Raw genomic sequence first — 21,368 nt, forward strand, 5'->3', positions numbered from 1 at the left:
ATATATTTATAAAGGATTTTTGAATTGTTGTTATTATAGGAATATTTTTTTTTTAAAAATCTCACGTACTCCTTGGCATACCTTCAAGTACCCCCATTTGAAAACCACTGCTCTATCAGACATTTTCCGAGTGTAAATATGGCGTCTCACATTCAGGTTGATGTCAATCATCTCGATTTATCCTGATGTCGCGTTATCGCTGGTGTGTCACAGTTTTCATGTTGAGTTGAGGCGCGCCGACAGAAGCCGCAGGTGACATAATGAATACTAACCCACACCGAACTACAGTATACGTTGTTATTATCGGCATGGCTCCCATTTTGTCATGCGGCTTACAAAAGTAACACGTGTCATTCCCAAACAGGATTAGTTGAGCATTTCTTAATCCACGGCAGCAATAAAGTAAGCCTCCTGCCCCAGTGTGCATATTCTTCATCGTGGATTATTGGACGGTGACCGCTGGTCAGCATTGTGCAGATGTGAGAGAAGTTGTGTGCATCAGCATCAGTGTGAGCAGGTAAGTGGAACAGTGGAAAATGTGATATATCATGTACTCTTTTTGTTTACATTTTTGGACAAAATCTCACTCATTTTTCCTGAGTATGTACAACCTCGGGACACTGCTGCTCATGCAAAATAAGGCAAGTTTAATTTGTGTAGTTTTAATGATGTGAAGATTTTGTTGTTCTTTTGATATTAAAAGTTAGATATGCACAAAGAAGTTATGTAACTTTTTTTTTTATCCACAATCCCTTTTCGGTAAACACACTTTACTATGTTTAAATTGTATTATTATTGACATAATGACAAATAATAATAATAAATCAATGGGTTGTACTTGTATAGCGCTTTTCTACCTTCAAGGGACTCAAAGCGCTTTGACACTACTTCCACATTCACCCATTCACACACACATTCACACACTGATGGAGGGAGCTGCCATGCAAGGCGCTAACCAGCACCCATCAGGAGCAAGGGTGAAGTGTCTTGCTCAGGACACAACGGACGTGACGAGGTTGGTACTAGGTGGGTATTGAACCAGGGACCCTCGGATTGCACACGGCCACTCTACCACTGCGCCACGCCGCCTCTAATTATATATGTTGTTATGTTGGGCAGTCCAATATGGCGGAATTACCGATTGGTGACGTTATGTGAAAATGCTCAATTTTTAAATGACTTTTTACAGAGACTCTGCAACTCTGCACTTGTTCCACTTGATACATGTCATATATGGCTGCAATGTAAGGGACAAGCAGTAGAAAATGGATGGATGGATGATTAATTGATTAACCCGATTAGCTCGATTAGAAAAAATTCTTTGGGGGCCGTATACCTCGGTTGGTAGAGTGGCCGTGCCAGCAACTTGAGGGTTGTAGGTTCGATCCCTGCTTCTGCCATCCTAGTCACTGCCGTTGTGTCCTTGGGAAAGACACTTTACCCACCTGCTCCCAGTGCCACCCACACTGGTTTAAATGTAAAAATTAGATATTTGGTTTCACTATGTAAGGCGCTTTGAGTCACTTTGAGAAAAGCGCTATATGAATATAATTCACTTCACTTTGATTTTTTTTTTTTTTGCTGGGTTTTATTAATTATTATTAGTAGTATTTATTATTCTTGTATTATTATTAATACACATGTCAAAAATGAAATGTCAATGTTAATGACAGTAAAAGCAGATATTGTTGTTTAATTAAACCAGTGGTTTTCAAACTAAGTACGTCAAAAAATCACAAAAAACAATTCCAAAATATTTTTGGGACAACCCAATTTAAATTTTGTAATAACGTGACTCAAGTGGGGCTTCACGGTGGCAGAGGGGTTAGTGCGTCGTTAAACACACTTTACTATGTTTAAATCATATTATTATTGACATAATTACAAATAATAATCATATATATTGTTATGTTGGGATCCTTCCAACATGGCGGACATCCGGATTGGCGACTTTATGTGAAAACGCTCAATTTTTAAATGACTTATTACAGAAACACGACAACTCTGCACTTTTTCTATAGGGCTGCAATGTAAGGAACAAGCAGTAGAAAATGGATGGATGGATGATTAATTGATTAACCCGATTAGCTCAATTAAAAAAAATACTTTGATTTTTTTTTTTGCGTGGTTTTATTAATTATTATTATTATTATTTATTATCCTTTTATTATTATCAATACACATGTCAAAAATGAGATAGGCGCCAGCGCCCCCTGCTACCCCAAAAGGGAATAAGCGGTTGAAAAAGGATGGATGGATTATTTATAATCCTTTTATTATTATTAATACACATGTCAAAAATGAAATGTCAATGTTAATGACAGTAAAAGCAGATATTTTTGTTTAATTAAACCAGTGGTTTTCAAACTAAGTACGTCAAAAAAATCACAAAAAACAATTCCAAAATATTTTTTGGACAACCCAATTTAAATTTTGTAATAACGTGACTCAAGTGGGGCTTCACGGTGGCAGAGGGGTTAGTGCGCCGTTAAACACACTTTACTATGTTTAAATCATATTATTATTGACATAATTACAAATAATAATCACATACATTTTTAGGTTGGGATCCCTCTAACATGGCGGACTTCCGGATTGGCGACTTTATGTGAAAACGCTCAATTTTAAAATGACTTATTACAGAAACAGCACAACTCTGCACTTGTTCTATAGGGCTGCAATGTAAGGGACAAGCAGTAGAAAATGGATGGATGATTAGTTGATAAACCCAATTAGCTCGACTAGAAAAAAATACCTTGTTTTTTTTTTTTTGCTTGGTTTTATTAATTATTATTATTATTATTTATTATAATTGTATTATTATTAATACACATGTCAAAAATGAAATGTCAATGTTAATGACAGTAAAAGCAGATATTCTTGTTTAATTAAACCAGTGGTTTTCGAACTAAGTACGTCAAAAAATCACAAAAAACAATTCCAAAATATTTTTGGGACAACCCAATTAAAATTTTGTAATAACGTGACTCAAGCGGTTGTCGAAGGTTTATCAGCCTTCAAAGGAAGTCGTTAAAATCGGGCAGCTGCAGGCCGTAATCGACGCTAAAATATATACACAAACAGAACCGTCTTAGTTTTACAACCGAATTTTCTCCACATTCTCCGCCGACGTCGTTCTTTCCCAGTCATCCAGCCAATCAACAGGCAGAGCACATGTAAACAAAAGCAAACACTGGCAGAGAAAGCTGCTTGGTAACAATGATGCCTTCAAGGCCATGGGAAACCACAAGATCTGCTAAACATTGAACCAACTCCAATGGAACATAACATAACATAGGACCCAGTCAGTTACGATTAGTGTTGTCCTGATACCAATATTTTGGTACCTGTACCAAAATTATTTCGATACTTTTCGGTACTTTTCGATACTTTTCTAAATAGGGGACCACAAAAAATTGCATTATTGGCTTTATTTGAACAAAAAATCTTAGTGTACATTAAACATACTTTTCTTATTGCAAGTTTTTTGTCCTTAAATAAAATAGTGAACATACAAGACAACTTGCCTCTTATTAGTAAGTAAACAAACAAAGGCTCCTAATTTAGTCAGCAGTAACACGATGTGTCATTTTCCATTCTATTATTTTGTCAAAATTATTAAGGACAAACGGTAGAAAATGAATAATTAATTTAATTGTTCATTTACTGTTATTATCTGCTTACTTTCTCTTTTAACATGTTCTATCTACACTATTGTTAAAATGTAACAATCACTTATTTCTTCTGTTGTTTGATGATTTACATTAGTTCTGGATGATACCACAAATTTGGGCATCAATCTGATACCAAGTGGTTACAGGATCATACATTGGTCATATTCAAAGTCCTCATGTCTCCAGGGACATATTTCCTGAGTTTATAAACATTATATACATTTTTTTAAAACAAAAGAATATGTGGTGATGCCAAAAAATATTGACGTAAACGAAGTAGTATCGACTAGATACGCTACTGTACTTAGTATCATTACAGTGGATGTTAGGTGTAGATCCATCAATGGCGTTTGTTTACGGTGTGTAGTGAAGCATGTTTAGCTATTCTTCGTCCTGCAGGGATGAAACTTGTAAGAAACGTACATTATTTGTCGCCATGGAGGCGAGGATTAGTGATTTAGAAGTAGCTAAAACACTGCCAACTGTGGATGGACTTTAGCCGCGAGCTAGCTAGCCATGTCTTAAAGCACTTCTTCCTGAGGGCGTTTCAGTGTTATAACTTCACCTTTATCGTCAGTTTATAAGTCAAAATGTGTCCGTTCTCCCTTTTCTGTCTACACATTGTGTCTGCTTGTAAGTACTCCATGGTTGTGCGCTGCCGAACATGCTAGTCTGCTCTTAAACCAGCAATGACACAACGTGATGACGACAGGGACGCTTTTCAGAGGTGGTATAGCACCCAATATGAATTATTTGTACCTCGGTACTATACTAACACTGATATACCGTACAACCCTAGTTTTGATATAAGTACAATTGAAAAAAAATATTAAAATGGGGTTTTAATTTCCTATATTCAAACACAGTGTTACTGTTCCAACTGTGCTAAATATTACTGTGGCCAAAAATATTACATTCACGTGTTAAATAAAAACTCTGCCTTGTTTTTAATGAGTACTCTTTTTCCGAAATCACGCATTGTGTGTTTTATCCGATTCGTCGATTAATCGGACCACAATTGTTGACTAAAATAATCAATAGCGGCAGTCCTGTATCACATACAAGAACGTGATATTAGGGTGTGATACAAGACGACACAAAGATTAACAACACTAGCATAGACATACTAGCTACGGTGCTAACATGATACTCACATTTTACCAACATGACGCAAGGTTAAGGCTATTTGAAATAAAAATAAAAAGTCTCATGTAGTGGACGTGTACGTGGGGAGCGTTTACGTCGCTTTGGACGAGTCTGAAGTCATATCATGTCCATCATGAAGGGCGTTAACCTTTAAAAGTGGTCTGTTTTTTTATTTCGAACAAACTGTAAGTCATACTGTTGTCCACATTGTCCCTAATGAGTCGTCTCAAAAATCTTTAAGGCTTGAATAAAATATAAATAAGTAAAAAAGGATTACAGAGGTTGTACATATTGTGGACGATCAGATTCAATGTGTGTATTAGTCCTGGTTACAGTACATTTTAAGACACGGTAGTTGGCTTTGTCATAAACAACGATCCCTCTGGTGCTTTGTGTCCTTTTCAGTCCAGACTGACTTGGCTACAGATCAAAGATCCTCACTAAAATAAAGAGAGGGATCAGTCACCATGGCAACAGTGTCCCTGCAAAAAGAAGAGGGTTCAATCGACTCACGTGAAGCGCGAGAATGCCAGAAGCAAGGCGACGCAAGCCTCAGTTCCTCTGTTCCGGACCCGAAAGGTCCCAGAGTGGACCCAGAAGAGGACAATGAGGTTTTCCGAGACCAAACGGAAGAAATACTGACAGAAATAGTTCAGGATTTTCATGAGGCTCTCCGGTCACATCTTTCTCCATCCCTTGGTGCCTCATCTAGCGAGACATGCCTAGAGAAAGAAGTGTCGGAATGCAGTGGGGTCGAGTTGAACTCAAATGAAGACTCAGAATCTCTGAGCAGTTTTAACATTGATCCACCAGGAAGTATCCCAACAGGCAATGTCCAACAAGAAACACCTAATTCTATTGATGAAGGAGAAGAGGAGACAACGAAGGACATTTACTTGTGTCCTAGAATCGTGATCAGTTGTGAATACTTGCCATGTTCCAACTCTGCCGATGTAGTTCCCTCAGACAACCAGCAAAGGGAGCTCCTGCCCCAAGGCCTACAAGGACCTACCCCTAAGGGAGCAAACCAGGAAGCTGCTCAACAGGTGCTTGGCCAGACCGCTGCACCTTTGTCTGCCGTTTCCATGGAGCTGTCCTATCAGGACGCGGCAGCGTCTAAAGGCTGTGTTGTCACCGTGAGAGAAAAGCAGGCAGGCTGGGTGGGGCAAAGGACTGAGGGAGAAAGCGAAATAGGAGAACAGAAAGAAGACAGACTGGGAAGGAACACGGTGGTTACACGAGGGGGAGGAATCGGTCGAGGAAATCTTGAAGAACAAATCAGGATGGAAAGCGACTCAAGCGATGACAGCCAGAGTGACAGCGGACTATCCGCAGACTTCTCACCACGTAGCACTTCGAACATCTCTGCAACCACTCTACCCAAAGAGACCCCGATTGACAGGGAGATCAGACGGGCCATCGAACGTGAGCACAGTCTGAGAAGGTCCAGAGGAATGCAAAATACATCCGCAGAGTACGTCGAGATCCCTTTGAGGAAAACCCTTCTCGATCAGGTTGTTTCTGCCAGCTCGGACAAGTACCAAGGCTTGGACAGGGAGCTGGCCAGCAAGAAGGTGCAGCAGGAGATCAGCGAGGAGCTCCGCAGAGAACAAGATCTGGTCAAGCTGGGTAAGGTTCCCGGTGCCTACCACAAAGGCACAGTTCGGGAACTTAAAGAGAAAAAGAAGCTTTTCGAGGCCTTTCAGAACCACAGGGATCCCCTTGAGAGTATTCCAGGCAGGAGCAAGACTTCATCCTGGTCCTCCAGCAGCGACAGCTCCTCCGGGGAGAGCCACGATGACAGCTCGTCACAGGCATCCACTGTGAGGAGCATAGAAGCTGCTTACACTTCTCCCAAAGCAAGGGGACCGGGCTTATCTGAGGGCACGTCCTGCCAGATCATCATTGTGGAGAACAACATGACTGTCCCGGGACAGAAGATCCACCATGGCAACGTGGAGGTAGACGGCCTCATCCGCGTTGATCCGAAAGCTTCTCATGTCTTCCCGTCCGCTTCAAAGGACGAAGAGATGACGGCCAATAAGAACCCTTTCTTCACGCTGCGCTCCCCTTCAAACGTTGTCAAAGTGGAGCAGGATATCCGGGAGGCTCAAGAGAGGGAGAAGGAGCTCCGCAAACAGAGGGTCCACTTGTACGGGGACGAGGGGGGAACAATGGGAGGAGCGGGAGGTGATCTGAGAAGAAGCCTGCAGGCATCTGGTCCGGCTTTTCCTGGCTCAGCATCCAAGGGAGGAAGCGGATACACAGCAGGTGAGTGATTCAGTCTGTTAGGAAGAACTCTTGGCAGCAGGACCCCAGTGGCCCAATGGACAAGGCACTGGCCTCCTAAGCCAGGGATTGTGGGTTCGAGTCCCATCTGGGGTAGTAAACCTTAGAAAGTCTTTTCATCATATCTTTAAAAAAATATTTGCTCAGTCGCAAGAATTTTCCTATAAAAACGGTACTGTTTTTCCATTCACAGTAATGTAAACACAACGACCGTAATTTTATGGTTAAAAAAAACACAACTCTTGCCAAAATCTCACCATAAAAATAACGATGGTTCTGTTTTTTTTACTTACCGCAATGCACTCTAAAAGCAACAAGTGTATATTTTAGCTTTTAGAAAAAAAATTGCCTGAATTTTATTGGAAAAATAACTTTGGTAGCGGTTTTCCATTTACAGTAATGCACTGTAAAACTCACCGTAAGTTTGATGGTACAATTCTGGACACTGATCTTCAAGTTTTTACCGTAAAATGTATTTATTTTTTTATTTTTTATTTTTTTTTACAGTGTACAGAATGTTTTGCTTATGTAGGATTTAACCACAACTTTGCAGGTTGAAAACTAAAAATATGCATTATACGACTCATTGCAAATTGATAAGTCAAGAACGATACATCTGTAACGATATCAACTATAATCATTATTATTTTTTATACATGACGTAATAGTAGCATCATATATAGTAGGGTTCCAATACATCCCATCATTACATACTCTAGTACAGTGATTCTCAAACTGTGGTACTTGTTCCACTCGCAGTACAAGTGCTCCATCTAGTTCACGCCAAAGAATAACTTGATTAAAGTACAGTGTTTTATTTCCTTATTTCCAAACAGTGTTCCAACTGTGTGTAATGTGTCAGTGGCCAAAAATATCTTTGTTAAATAAAACCTCTGCCTGGTTTTTGATGAATACTTAGGCCTGCTATGCAACTGTATTTTATAATTTGTCCTTTTGGGGGTACTTTGAGAGCCAAGTTTTCTCTGAGGTGGTACTTGGTGAAAAACTCCTGCAGTAGTGCGTGGGTGTGGACAATTCATACCAACTAGCGTCAAAAGAAAACTGCAGGAGCAATATGTTAAAGGGGCGGTATGGCTCGGTTGGTAGAGCGGCCGTGCCAGCAACTTCATAGATGCAGGTTCGATCCCTGCTTCCACCACCCTAGTAACTACCATGTGTCCTTGAGCAAGACACTTTACCCACCTGCTCCCAGTGCCCCCACACTGGTTTAAACAAAACAAACATACCTTATATATTGAGTTTCACTATGTAAAGCGCTTTGAGTCACTTGAGAAAAGCGCTATATAAATATAATTCACTTCAAAAGCGTTCTACGTTTGTTGTCAGGGAGGGTTTGCTCACGTTCTTTGTACCACGGAGCCAGACGACTTCATGACAAAATGCACAAGGTGTGTCTCAGAACACTTCTAATGATGACGCACCACAAATAATCCTTTTATAGATTTTTTTTTTTCAGCTTTTTTAGAATACTAGTAAATTCTTATAAACAACGGAAAGTTCTGATATACAGAAGATCTTTGATTGGTGTTTTTGTAGAAGATTCCTATAAACAGTGGAGTGCTCCTGTCGAGGATCTTTGGATGGCATTTTTCCAGCAGACTCCAAAAAACAGCAAAAATTCGGTAAAAGGAACCAAGCCAGCATGTGATACCGTATACTGTAAGGTATTCACCTAAAAAATCCTCTATGTATAGAGGATCTTTGACTAGCATTTTTGCAATAATTCCTTAAAAGCAGCAGTCTACTACTGTTCACTAGAGGATCTTTGACTAACATTTTTGCAATAATTCCTTAAAAGCAGCAGTCTACTACTGTTCACTAGAGGATCTTCGACTAACATTTTTGCAATAATTCTTTAAAAGCAGCAGTCTACTACTGTTCAGTAGAGGATCTTTGACTAGCATTTTTGCAATAATTCCTTAAAAGCAGCAGTCTACTACTGTTCACTAGAGGATCTTTGACTACAATTTTTGCAATAATTCTTTAAAAGCAGCAGTCTACTACTGTTCAGTAGAGGATCTTTGACTAGCATTTTTGCAATAATTCCTTAAAAGCAGCAGTCTACTACTGTTCAGTAGAGGATCTTTGACTAGCATTTTTGCAATAATTCCTTAAAAGCAGCAGTCTACTACTGTTCACTCGAGGATCTTTGACTACAATTTTTGCAATAATTCTTTAAAAGCAGCAGTCTACTACTGTTCAGTAGAGGATCTTTGACTAGCATTTTTGCAATAATTCCTTAAAAGCAGCAGTCTACTACTGTTCACTAGAGGATCTTTGACTAACATTTTTGCAATAATTCCTTAAAAGCAGCAGTCTACTAATGTTCACTAGAGGATCTTTGACTACAATTTTTGCAACATTTCTTTAAAAGCAGCAGTCTACTACTGTTCAGTAGAGGATCTTTGACTAGCATTTTTTCAATAATTCCTTAAAAGCAGCAGCCTACTACTGTTCACTAGAGGATCTTTGACTACAATTTTTGCAATAATTCTTTAAAAGCAGCAGTCTACTACTGTTCAGTAGAGGATCTTTGACTAGCATTTTTGCAATAATTCCTTAAAAGCAGCAGTCTACTACTGTTCACTAGAGGATCTTTGACTAACATTTTTGCAGTAATTCCTTAAAAGCAGCAGTCTACTACTGTTCACTAGAGGATCATTGACTAGCATTTTTGCAATAATTCCTTAAAAGCAGCAGTCTACTACTGTTCACTAGAGGATCTTTGACTAACATTTTTGCAATAATTCCTTAAAAGCAGCAGTCTACTACTGTTCACTAGAGGATCTTTGACTACAATTTTGCAATAATCCTTTAAAAGCAGCAGTCTACTACTGTTCAGTAGAGGATCTTTGACTAGCATTTTTGCAATAATTCCTTAAAAGCAGCAGCCTACTACTGTTCACTAGAGGATCTTTGACTACAATTTTTGCAATAATTCTTTAAAAGCTGCAGTCTACTACTGTTCAGTAGAGGATCTTTGACTAGCATTTTTGCAATAATTCCTTAAAAGCAGCAGTCTACTACTGTTCACTAGAGGATCTTTGACTAACATTTTTGCAATAATTCCTTAAAAGCAGCAAGCAGTCTACTACTGGGCGGCATAGCTCTGTTGGTAGAGTGGCCGTGCCAGCAACTTGAGGGTTGCAGTTTTGATTCCCGCTTGTGCCATCCTAGTTACTGCCGTTGTGTCCTTGGGCAAGACACTTTACCCACCTGCTCCCAGTGCCACCCACACTGGTTTAATCGTAACTTAGATATTGGGTGTCGCTATGTAAAGCGCTTTGAGTCACTTGAAAAAAGCGATATATAAATATAATTCACTTCACTTAAGTAGAGGATCTTTGACTAACATTTTTGCAATAATTCCTTAAAAGCAGCATACTTAAATAGAGGCTCTTTGACAAATATTTTGTAGCAGATTTATAAAAACAGGAAAGCACTCCTGTATACTTTAAAATCTTTACCTTGTAATTTTGCAGCAGATTTCTAAAAACAGCGCACTGCTACCGTTAAACTTGTATGTTGGATCTTCGACTGGCATTTTGGCAGCAGTTTCCTCAAAACTAACAGACTTTGACTATTATTGTTTTTTTAGATCCTCGAAAACAGCAAAGTACTCAGCTTTAAGGGTTGGAATCGGGGGTTAAATCAACAAAAATGATTCCCGGGCGCAGCCACCGCTGCTGCTCACTGCTCCCCTCACCTCCCAGGAGGTTAACAATGAGATGGGTCGAATGCAGAGGACACATTTCACCACATCTAGTGTGTGTGACAATCATTGGTACTTTAACTTTAACTTTAACTTTTAATTTTCATTATAGGATCTTTGACTAGCGTTTTGTTGTTGATTCCTAAAAACAGCAAAGCACTCCTTTCATATATAATGCAAAATATTTACAGTAACTAGTAATTTTGCAGCAGATTCCTAAAAACAGTAGACTATTACTGTTGTAAAAAAAGATCTTTGATGAGCATTTATGTAGCATTTTTCTCAAAAACAAGAATCCACAATTGTTTAATGGTACACGTTACGGCCCTCTTTGGCAGAGGGCATGGGTTCGATTCCCAGCCTTGGTAAAATGTGCCAAAAATGGGCTGGTTCTGTCATATACACAGGATGATTGACTCGTGTTTTTTTTCTGAAGCTCCTTAAAAAAACATATTTGCCCTGTTATTTGCATCGAATGATCTTTGACTAGCATTTTTGTAGCAAATTCCTTAAAAACAGCGAACAGGTGATGTCTTTTTCATAGAATCTTTAACAAGATTTTTTTTCCAGTCGATCCTTAAAAAAACAAAAAGCACTCTGGTGATATAAAGTTACAATTAAAGTCCCAACGATAGTCACACACACCCTAGGGGTGGTGAAATGATCCTTTTGCATTTGACCTATCTCCTTGTTCACCTCCTGGGAGGTGAGGGGAGCAGTGAGCAGCAGCGGTGTCCGTGCTCGCAATTAATTTTGGTGATTTAACCCCTAATTCCAACCCTTGATGCGGAGTGCCAAGCAGGGAAGCAATGGGCAATATAGAGGATGTTTGTAGTAGAGTCCCTAAAAACAGCATATAGGTCCTGTCATATTTATAAAATCTTTGACTGAAATTTTTCCAATAGAAGTAATAGTATAGAGCCGGTCAAAGATCATTTCTATGGCAGTCCATGTTTTGTGAATCTGCTGCAAAAATTTGAGTTTTTACAGTTTTTTTTAACTGAACCCAAAAGATGACAAAGAGAGAATTTAAAATAAAGCTTGAGGAACACCACTGGTTCAACTAAAAAAGTTGAACAAATGACTACTGAGTGCATCTGAAGTAAACAAGCTACGGCAACACCTTAGTTACATAAACCACAGTATGAAAAAATGGGGTAAGGACTTAAAGGAACGCCTCAGTTTTGTCACTCACAAGTTTGGACCCGAGTGTTCTATTTGCTAGCAAGGTTAAAATGTCAATTCGAGTTTGGAACTGAACTCGGAGGCTGGTGCGTGTCATCTGCCAGTTGAATAGTCCTGGTCTATGGACAAGTGTTGTCCCGATACCAATATATTGGTACCGGTACCAAAATTATTTCAATACTTTTCGGTACTTTTTTAAACAAAGGAGACCGCAATAAATGTCATTAATGGCTTTATTTTAACAAAAAAAATCTTGCGATACATATGTTTCTTATTGCAATTTTGTCCTTAAATAAAATAGTGAACATACAAGACAACTTGTCTTTTATTAGTAAGTAAATAAAGGCTCCTAATTTAGTCTGCTGACATATGCAGTAACATATTGTGTCATTTTCCATTCTATTATTTTCTCAACATTATTAAGGTCAAGTGGTAAAAAATGAATCATTAATCTACTTGTTCATTTACTGTTGATATCTGCTTAATTTCTCTTTTAACTTGTTCTATCTACACTTCTGTTAAAATTTAATAATCACTTATTCTTCTGCTGTTTGATACTTTACATTAGTTCTAGACGATACCACAAATTTGGGCATCAATCTGATACCAAGTCGTTACAGGATCATACATTGGTCAAATTCAAAGTCCTCATGTATCCAGGGACATATTTCCAGAGTTTATAAACATAATCTCCATTTTTTTAAAACGAAAGAAGGTGTTGTAATGCCAAAAAATATTGACGTAGTCATTGTAGTATCGACTAGATATGCTCCTGTACTTAGTATCATGTTAGGTGTAGATCCACCAATGGCGTTTGTTTACATCTTGACACCGGTGAGCTACGGTGTGTAGTGAAGCATGTTTAGCTATTCCTTGTCCTGCAGGGATGAAACATGTAAGAAACTTACTTTATTTGTGGAATAGTGATTTAGAAGTAGCTAAAACACTGCAGACTGGCGCTGGACTTTAAAGGCCTACTGAAACCCACTACTACCGACCACACAGTCTGATAGTTTATATATCAATGATGAAATATTAACATTGCAACACATGCCAATACGGCCTTTTTAGTTTACTACAATTTTAATTTCTCGCGAGTTTCTTGTTGAAAACGTCGCAGAATGATGACGTGTACGCGTGACGTCACGGACTGTCAGGAAATATTAGCACTGCACACACACACAGCTAAAAGTCGTCTGTTTTCACCGCATAATTACAGAGTATTTTGGACATCTGTGTTGCTGAATCTTTTCAATTTGTTCATTTAATAATGGAGACTATAAAGAACAATGCTGTTGGTGGAAAGCGGTGGATTGCAGCTGTCTTTAGCACCGAGACACAGCCGGTGTTTCCTTGTTTGTTGTGAAGCTTTAACACAGAGCGGTCAAGCGAACATGGTTTCTCTATGTCAACCAGCATGTTTTTGGATGGGGACATTGTGATAAATATTATACCGGCGACATCAGTGGATTATTCGTCGTCCTGCAGCAGCTGTCAAAAAAGGCAGCTGTGAGCTTGGCTCCTCGGCTTCTCTCTGAGACACTGCGTGTTCACCGCAGCCATTCGACCTCTAGGTATGTCTTTACAATCTTTAAAATCTCACTAAAACACTATTAAAACAATAAGCAGGTAAGGGATCTCCCAGAATTATCCTATTAAATGTGTCTAATTACATCTGAAACACTCACTTTGCCGCCGCTTTTTTTTTTTTCTAGTCCTTTACTATCAATATCCTAATTCACAAATCTTTCATCCTCGCTCAAATTAATGGGGAAATTTGTCGCTTTCTCGGTCCGAATAGCTCTTTCTGCTGGTGGCTCCCATTATAAACAATGTGAATATGTGTGAAGCCCTGCAACTGGTGACGTCACGCGCACATACTTCCGGTAAAGGCAAGGCTTTTCTATTAGCGACCAAAAGTTGCGAACTTTATCGTGGATGTTCTCTACTAACTCCTTTCAGCAAAAATATGGCAATATCGCAAAATGATCAAGTATGACACATAGAATGGACTTGCTATCCCCGTTTGAATAAGAAAATCTCATTTCAGTAGGCCTTTAACTGCTAGCTAACGAGCAATGTCTTAAAGCACCTCTTCGTGAGGGCGTTTCAGTGTTATAACTTCACCGTTATCCTTAGTTTTTGAGTCAAAATACGTGCCTTCTCCCTTTTCTGTCTACACAATGTGTCTGTTTGTAAGTACTCAGTGATTGTGTGCTGCCGAACATGCTTGTCTGCAATGTTATGACGTGACGACAGGGGGTGGGGAACCGGTACTCTTCACAGGCGGTACAGTACCGATATGATTCTTTAGTATCGCGGTACTATACTAATACCGTACAACCCTAGTAATGACTTGCATACTATATTGGTCTGTTGTTTTCCAAAGTAATACTTTAATACTTTCTGCCTCCTACAGCCCGCCACTCAGTTGGAAAGCTCGGCGTGTGGCCCCCAGGTGAGGACCATGGGGAGACAATAAATCAGCCAAAGGTAAACCAAGTTGCTTCTATTATTTCCTCTAGTTGCTGGGATTTTACACACTCCACCATAACACCAGCTAATATCAGGATCAGACACGGTCGCTATAGAGAGGTAGCGACCGTGGGGCGGTATAGCTCGATTGGTAGAGCGGCCGTGCCAGCAACTTGAGGGTTCCAGGTTCGATCCCCACTACCGCCATCCTAGTTACTGCCGCTGTGTCCTTGGGCAAGGCACTTTACCCAACTGCTCCCAGTGCCACCCACACTGGTTTAAATGGAACTTAGACATTGGGTTTCACTATGTAAAGGGCTTTAAGTCACTTGAGAAAAGCGCTATATAAATATAATCCACTTCACTTCACTTCACTAAAATATCAGCGCCTTCCATCACTCTTCTGCAGCCAAACAAGAAATAATCCACAGCGTTTGAGTCCTTGTTCAAGGCCGGGGAGACCATGCCAGTCTTTCTTTTGCATCAAATGTGGGACACAAATGTCTGATAAGGCTCAGAACACACAGCAGGCAGCTTGTCCTCGTGTGTGTTTGTGTGTGTGTGTGTGTGCGCTCTTGTCTTTAAATGGTATTGCTGGACATCCCACCTTTGCCGTGATTGTGTGTGTGTGTGTGTGTGTGTTCGTGTGTGTGTGTGTGTGTGTGTGTGTGTGTGTGTGTGTGTGTGCGCGCGCTCTTGTCTTTAAATGGTATTGCTGGACATCCCATCTTTGTCGTGATAGTGTGTGTGTATGTGTGTGTGCATGTGTGTGTGTGTTTGTGTGTGTGCGTGTGTGTGTGTGTGTTTGTGTGTGCGCGCGCTCTTGTCTTTAAATGGTATTGCTGGACATCCACCTTTGTCGTGATAGTGTGTGTGCATGTGTGTGTGCATGTGTGTGTGTGTTTGTGTGTGTGTGTGTGTGTGTGTGTGTGTGTGTGTGTGTGTGTGTGTGTGTGTGTGTGTGTGTGTGTGCGCGCTCTTGTCTTTAAATGGTATTGCTGGACATCCCACCTTTGTCGTGATAGTGTGTGTGCATGTGTGTGTGTGTTTGTGTGTGTGTGCGTGTATGTGCGCGCTCTTGTCTTTAAATGGTATTGCTGGACATCCCATCTTTGTCGTGATAGTGTGTGTGCATGTGTGTGTGTGTTTGTGTGTGTGTGCGTGTATGTGCGCGCTCTTGTCTTTAAATGGTATTGCTGGACATCCCACCTTTGTCGTGATAGTGTGTGTGCATGTGTGTGTGTGTTTGTGTGTGTGTGCGTGTATGTGCGCGCTCTTGTCTTTAAATGGTATTGCTGGACATCCCATCTTTGTCGTGATAGTGTGTGTGCATGTGTGTGTGCATGTGCGTGTGCATGTGTGTGTGTGTTTGTGTGTGTGTGCGTGTGTGTGCGTGTGTGTGTGTGTGTGTGCGCGCTCTTGTCTTTAAATGGTATTGCTGGACATCCCACCTTTGTCGTGATAGTGTGTGTGCGTGTGTGTGTGTGTGTGTGCGTGTGTGTGTGTGTGTGTGTGTGTGTGTGTGTGTGTGTGTGTGTGTGTGTGTGTGTGTGTGTGTGTGTGTGTGTGTGTGCGCGCTCTTGTCTTTAAATGGTATTGCTTGACATCCCACCTTGGTCGTGAAAGTGTGTGTGCGCGTGTGTGTGTGCGCGCGCGCGCGTGTGTGTGTGTGTGTGTGTGTGTGTGTGTGTGTGTGTGTGTGTTGCAGTCATTAAGAGAAAGACAAGGAAGTCCATTGCACTAATTTCCGTTACTTTGTGTCTCACTTTCTCTCTCTTTCTTTTGCCGGCTGTTATCTTATCTGTTCGACCAAACTGCTGATTAAAGTTTAAGAATAAACAAACCCATTGCAGGCATCGGTTGCTAAATTAGTCTTGCTAAATCTCACCTCAAGGGGGAACTTATCTTACTGGAGTGGAAATTAGGACGTTTTTTTTCCCCAAAGATTTACATGGTGGAGTCTGATCCGTCGACTGGGGGCAAAAGCTTATTTGTATGCTAGCATGCATGCTAAATGTAATTTGGCATGTATGCTAGCATGTATGCTAGGGTTGTGTAGCAGTATTAGTATAGTATCACGATACTAATAATTCATATTCGGTACTATACCACCTCTGAAAAGTACGGGTCCGCCACCCCCTGCGCCTTTGTCGTCGTCCCGTCGAGTCATTGGCATTGCTGGTTTACGAGCAGACGGGCATGTTCGGCAGTGCACAATCACAGAGTACTTACAAGCAGACACATTGTGTAGACAGAAAATGGAGAACGGACGCATTTTGGTTTAAAAACTAACATTAAAGGTGAAGCTATAAGACTGAAACGCCCTAGCTACTTTTAAATCACTAATCCTGGTCTCCATGGCGACAAATAAAGTATGTTTCTTACAAGTTTCATCCCTGCAGGACGAGGAATAGCTAAACATGCTTCACTACACACCGTAGCTCACCGGCATCAAAATGTAAACAAACGCCATTGGTGGAACTACACATGACATCCACTATAATGATACCAAGTACAGGAGCGTATCTAGTCTGTCTAGTTGATACTGCTATAATTACATCAATATTTTTTTGGCATCACAACATCTTTTTTTTGTTTTTTAAAAATGTATATTATGTTTATAAACTCAGAAAATATGTCCATGGACACATGAGGACATTGAATATGACCAATGTATGATCCTACTTGGTATCGGATTGATACCCAAATTTGTGGTATCATCCAAAACTAATGTAAAGTATCAAACAACAGAAGAATGAATTATTAAAAATGTCAAAATGTAAACAACTGTCATTGGTGGATCCACACCTAACATCCGCTGTAATGATACAAAGTACAGGAGCTTATCTAATCGATACTTCTATGATTACAGCGATATTGTTTTGGCATCACAACATCTGCTTTCGTTTTTTGTTTTTTTAAATTCATATGTTTATAAACTCAGGGAATATGTCCCTGGACACATGAGGACATTAAATATGACCAATGTATGATCCTACTTGGTATCGGATTGATACCAAAATGTGTGGTATCATCCGAATCTAATGTTAAGTATCAAACAACAGAAGAATGAGTGATTAAAAATGTCAAAATGTAAACAAATGTCATTGGTGGATCAACACCTAACATCCGCTGTAATGATACCAAGTACAGGGGCTTATCTAATCGATACTTCTATGATTACAGCGATATTTTTTTGGCATCACAACATCTGCTTTCGTTTTTTTTTTTAATTCATATGTTTATAAACTCAGGAAATATGGCCCTAGACACATGACGACATTGAATATGACCAATGTATGATCCTACTTGGTATCGGATTGATACCCAAATGTGTGGTATCATCCGAATCTAATGTTAAGTATCAAACAACAGAAGAATGAGTGATTAAAAATGTCAAAATGTAAACAAATGTCATTGGTGGATCCACACCTAACATCCGCTGTAATGATACCAAGTACAGGAGCGTATCTAATCGATACTTCTATGATTACAGCGATATTTTTTGGCATCACAACATCTGCTTTCGTTTTTTGTTTTTTTTCATATTATGTTTATAAACGCAGGAAATATGTCCCTGGACACATGATGACTTTGAATATGCCTCCATGTGGTCCGGACTCGATCAATTTTTATTAGCTAAACTCATTAAAGCAGTGGTCCCCAACCACTGGTCCGCGGATCGATTGGTACCTGGCCCCACAATAAATAAAATAAATTTAAAAAAAATAAAATAAAATAAAAAATTTATTATTAAATCAACATAGAAAAACACAATATAGACATAATATATCAGTATACATCAATACAGTCTTTAGGGATACAGTCCGTAAGCACACAGGATTATATTATTTTATGAAAATAAATAAATAAATAAAAACCCAGTCCGTGGGACAAATTTTCAAGCGTTGACCGGACTACAAAAAGGTTGGGGACCACTGAACTAAAGGACAAAGGTATGTAATTATTTAGCGCTTCCTCTACCTGAAACAATACCTAAGTTCTTTGCATAATGCGTCACATTCACCCATTCACACAACAGCCATGGTCTAGGATGGTGGAAGCTGGACACGAACTCGGAACCCTGCAGTTGCTAGACAACCGCTCTATCAAAATCAAAGCTTTTTTTTTTTTTTCTTCGAATTTAACGTTAAAGTACCACAGATCAATCAATCAATCAATCAATCAATGATTATTTATATAGCCGTAAATCACTAGTGTCTCAAAGGGCTGCACAAACCACAACACAAACCACAACGACATCCTCGGTAGAGCCCACATAAGGGCAAGGAAAACTCCCACGCAGTGGGACGTCGGTGACAATGATGACTATGAGAAACCTTGGAGAGGACCGCGTATGTGGGCAACCCCCCCCTTGGGGAACCGAAAGCAATGGATGTCGAGCGGGTCACACATATTCACACAAAGATAGTCACAAACACACACTAGGTGTGGTGAAATTACCCTCTGCATTTGACCCATCCCCTTGTTTTACCCTCTGGGAGGTGAGGGGAGCTTTGAGCAGCAGCAGTGGTCGCGCTCGGGAATCATTTCGGTGATTTAACCCCCAGTTTCAACCCTTGATGCTGAGGTAATGGGTCCCGTTTTTATGGTCTTTGGTATGACTCAGCCGGGGTTTGAACTCACAACCTGCCAGTCTCAGGGCGGACACTCTAACCAGTAGCCACTGAGCAGGTCCCTATGTACGCATATTTAAGGTTCCGGGCACTCCATGTGGTCCAGACTTGATCAATTTGTATTAGTTAAACTCACTAAAGGATAAAGGTATGTATTTATTTAATACTTCCTCTACCTGAAACAATACCCGAAGTAAATAAATAAATGATAAATGTGTTATACTTGTATAGCACTTTTCTATCTTCAAGGTACTCAAAGCGCTTTGACACTACTTCCACATTCACCCATTCACACACACATTCACACACTGATGGAGGGAGCTGCCATGCAACGCGCTAACCAGCACCCATCAGGAGCAAGGGTGAAGTGTCTTGTTCAGGACACAACGGGCATGACGAGGTTATTACTAGGTGGGGATTGAACCAGGGACCCTCGGGTTGCGCACAGCCACTCCTCCACTGCGCCACACCGTCCCATAAGTTCTTTGCATTATAGCATACTTGCCAACCTTGAGACTTCCGAATTCGGGAGATGGGGAGGGGGGTTTGAGGTGGGGTTCAGGGTTGGAGTGGGTGGGTTTGGTGGTAGCGGGGTGTGTATATTGAAGCGACCCAGAAGAGTTGGTGCTGCAGGAGGTTCTGGGTATTTGTTGTGTTGTGTTTATGTTGTGTTACGGTGCGGATGTTCTCCCAAAATGTGTATGTCATTCTTGTTTGGTGTGGGTTCACAGTGTGGCGCATATTTGTAACAGTGTTAAAGTTGTTTATAGGGCCACCCTCAGTATGGCTGTTAACCAAGTATGACTTGCATTCACTTATGTGTATATTAAAGCCGCATATGTTATGTGACTAGGCCGGCATGCTAAAGGCAGTACCTTTAAGGCACGCCCCCAATTTTGTTGTCCGGGTGGAATTCGGGAGATTTTCAGGAAGGGCTCTGAAATTCGGGAGACTCCTAGGGAAAATGGGGATGGTTGGCAAGTATGCACTATACGTCACATTCACCCATTCACACACTGATGGCCCAAAGACACAACGGCCGTGGTCTAGGATGGCGGAAGCTGGATACGAACCCGGAACCCTCCAGTTGCTAGATGACCGCTCTACCATCTGAGCCATGCCACACCTGTTGATCAATGGAATCAACAGAATATAAATCAAAACTTTTTTTTCTGTTGAATTTAATCAATTTATCCTTGCAGCCCTAAAATAGTCATCTATTATAATCCACCCGGGCCTTGATCCTCAAACGCTTGAGCCTGTTGATCAACTCAAGAGTTTGACTGAAACGTCCATTTTTCTCTTTAATAATTTCACATATGCTCTTTTTCTTTTGGTATCCTGGCCACGATCGCTCTCTCTCTTACTGTGCATCCTTGCCATGGTTTCAGGAGCTGCAGACTTCCCACAGCTCCAGACACAAGACTCCTCTGGTGCGCCTGTGGGAGTCGGGCCTGGTCAACGGACACCAGCTGGAAGATCAGTAACGAGACCAGACACTGAGAGTTATAAAAAAATAAAAATTTAATAAAAACTTTTTCGAGGCCGAGGACTGAGGGAGTGTGTTTGAAGGAAGAAGAGACCTCCAGGAAGGTGGACTACTTTGGGTTCTGGTCGGAGAACACTACAACCTCAGAGCCTCGAGACGACTAACAAAGTAACTGTTTTCTTGTAATAATGATCACTAACCCTATTTTGTATTCCATTTTTAGTGTTTATTCCACATTATTTTTGATTTCGCTGATCACAACAGAATAGATAATGCTTAGTTTTGACTGACTTGTATGAAAGTAACAAATATGCATGCCAACATACTGACAGCTGTTATCAATAATTGGACATAGAGCTGTCCTAATTTGCTCCAATTAAAGGCCTACTGAAACCCACTACTACCCACCACACAGTCCTTTTTAGTTTACTAAATTGCAATTTTAAGTTTCCCGGGAGTTTTTTCTTGAAAACGTCGCGTAATGATGACGTGTACGTGTGACGTCACGGACTGTTAGGAAATATGAGCGCTGCACACACACACAGCTAAAAGTCGTCTGCTTTAACCGCATAATTACACAGTATTTTGGACATCTGTGTTGCTGAATCCTTTGCAATTTGTTCAACTAATAATGGAGAAGTCAAAGTAGAAAGATGGAGTTGGGAAGCTTTAGCCTTTAGCCACACAAACACACGATGATTCCTTGTTTAAAATTCACGGTGGTGAAACTTTACTATGGA

General features: G+C 40.4%; 1 protein-coding gene and 1 non-coding gene across 2 annotated transcripts; both read left to right on the forward strand.

The window, feature by feature from the left end:
- The first annotated feature begins 426 nt into the window (after nucleotides 1-426).
- On the forward strand, nucleotides 427-21,025 carry misp3 (MISP family member 3). Its single transcript, XM_061910365.1, has 4 exons — nucleotides 427-517; nucleotides 5,226-7,091; nucleotides 14,447-14,520; nucleotides 20,531-21,025. Exons 2-4 carry the CDS (start codon nucleotides 5,288-5,290, stop codon nucleotides 20,624-20,626), a joined length of 1,974 nt encoding a protein of 657 aa, XP_061766349.1. The 5' UTR covers nucleotides 427-517; nucleotides 5,226-5,287; the 3' UTR covers nucleotides 20,627-21,025.
- Nucleotides 7,133-7,205, forward strand: trnar-ccu (transfer RNA arginine (anticodon CCU)). The gene has a single exon. It is a non-coding gene; the product is annotated as a tRNA-Arg (tRNA).
- Nucleotides 21,026-21,368: the final 343 nt, after the last annotated feature.

Source organism: Nerophis ophidion, linkage group LG01, assembly GCF_033978795.1.
Source record: "Nerophis ophidion isolate RoL-2023_Sa linkage group LG01, RoL_Noph_v1.0, whole genome shotgun sequence".
Lineage (NCBI taxonomy): Eukaryota > Metazoa > Chordata > Actinopteri > Syngnathiformes > Syngnathidae > Nerophis > Nerophis ophidion.

What these genes read in the sequence shown, in the direction of transcription:
- misp3 (XM_061910365.1), top strand. Translation starts at nt 5,288, where the DNA reads ATGGCAACAGTGTCCCTGCAAAAAGAAGAGGGTTCAATCGACTCACGT. An exon ending in AGGAAGCGGATACACAGCAG is followed by an intron (nt 7,092 to 14,446) that starts GTGAGTGATTCA and finishes TGCCTCCTACAG; the next exon opens with CCCGCCACTCAGTTGGAAAG. An exon ending in AGACAATAAATCAGCCAAAG is followed by an intron (nt 14,521 to 20,530) that starts GTAAACCAAGTT and finishes CCATGGTTTCAG; the next exon opens with GAGCTGCAGACTTCCCACAG.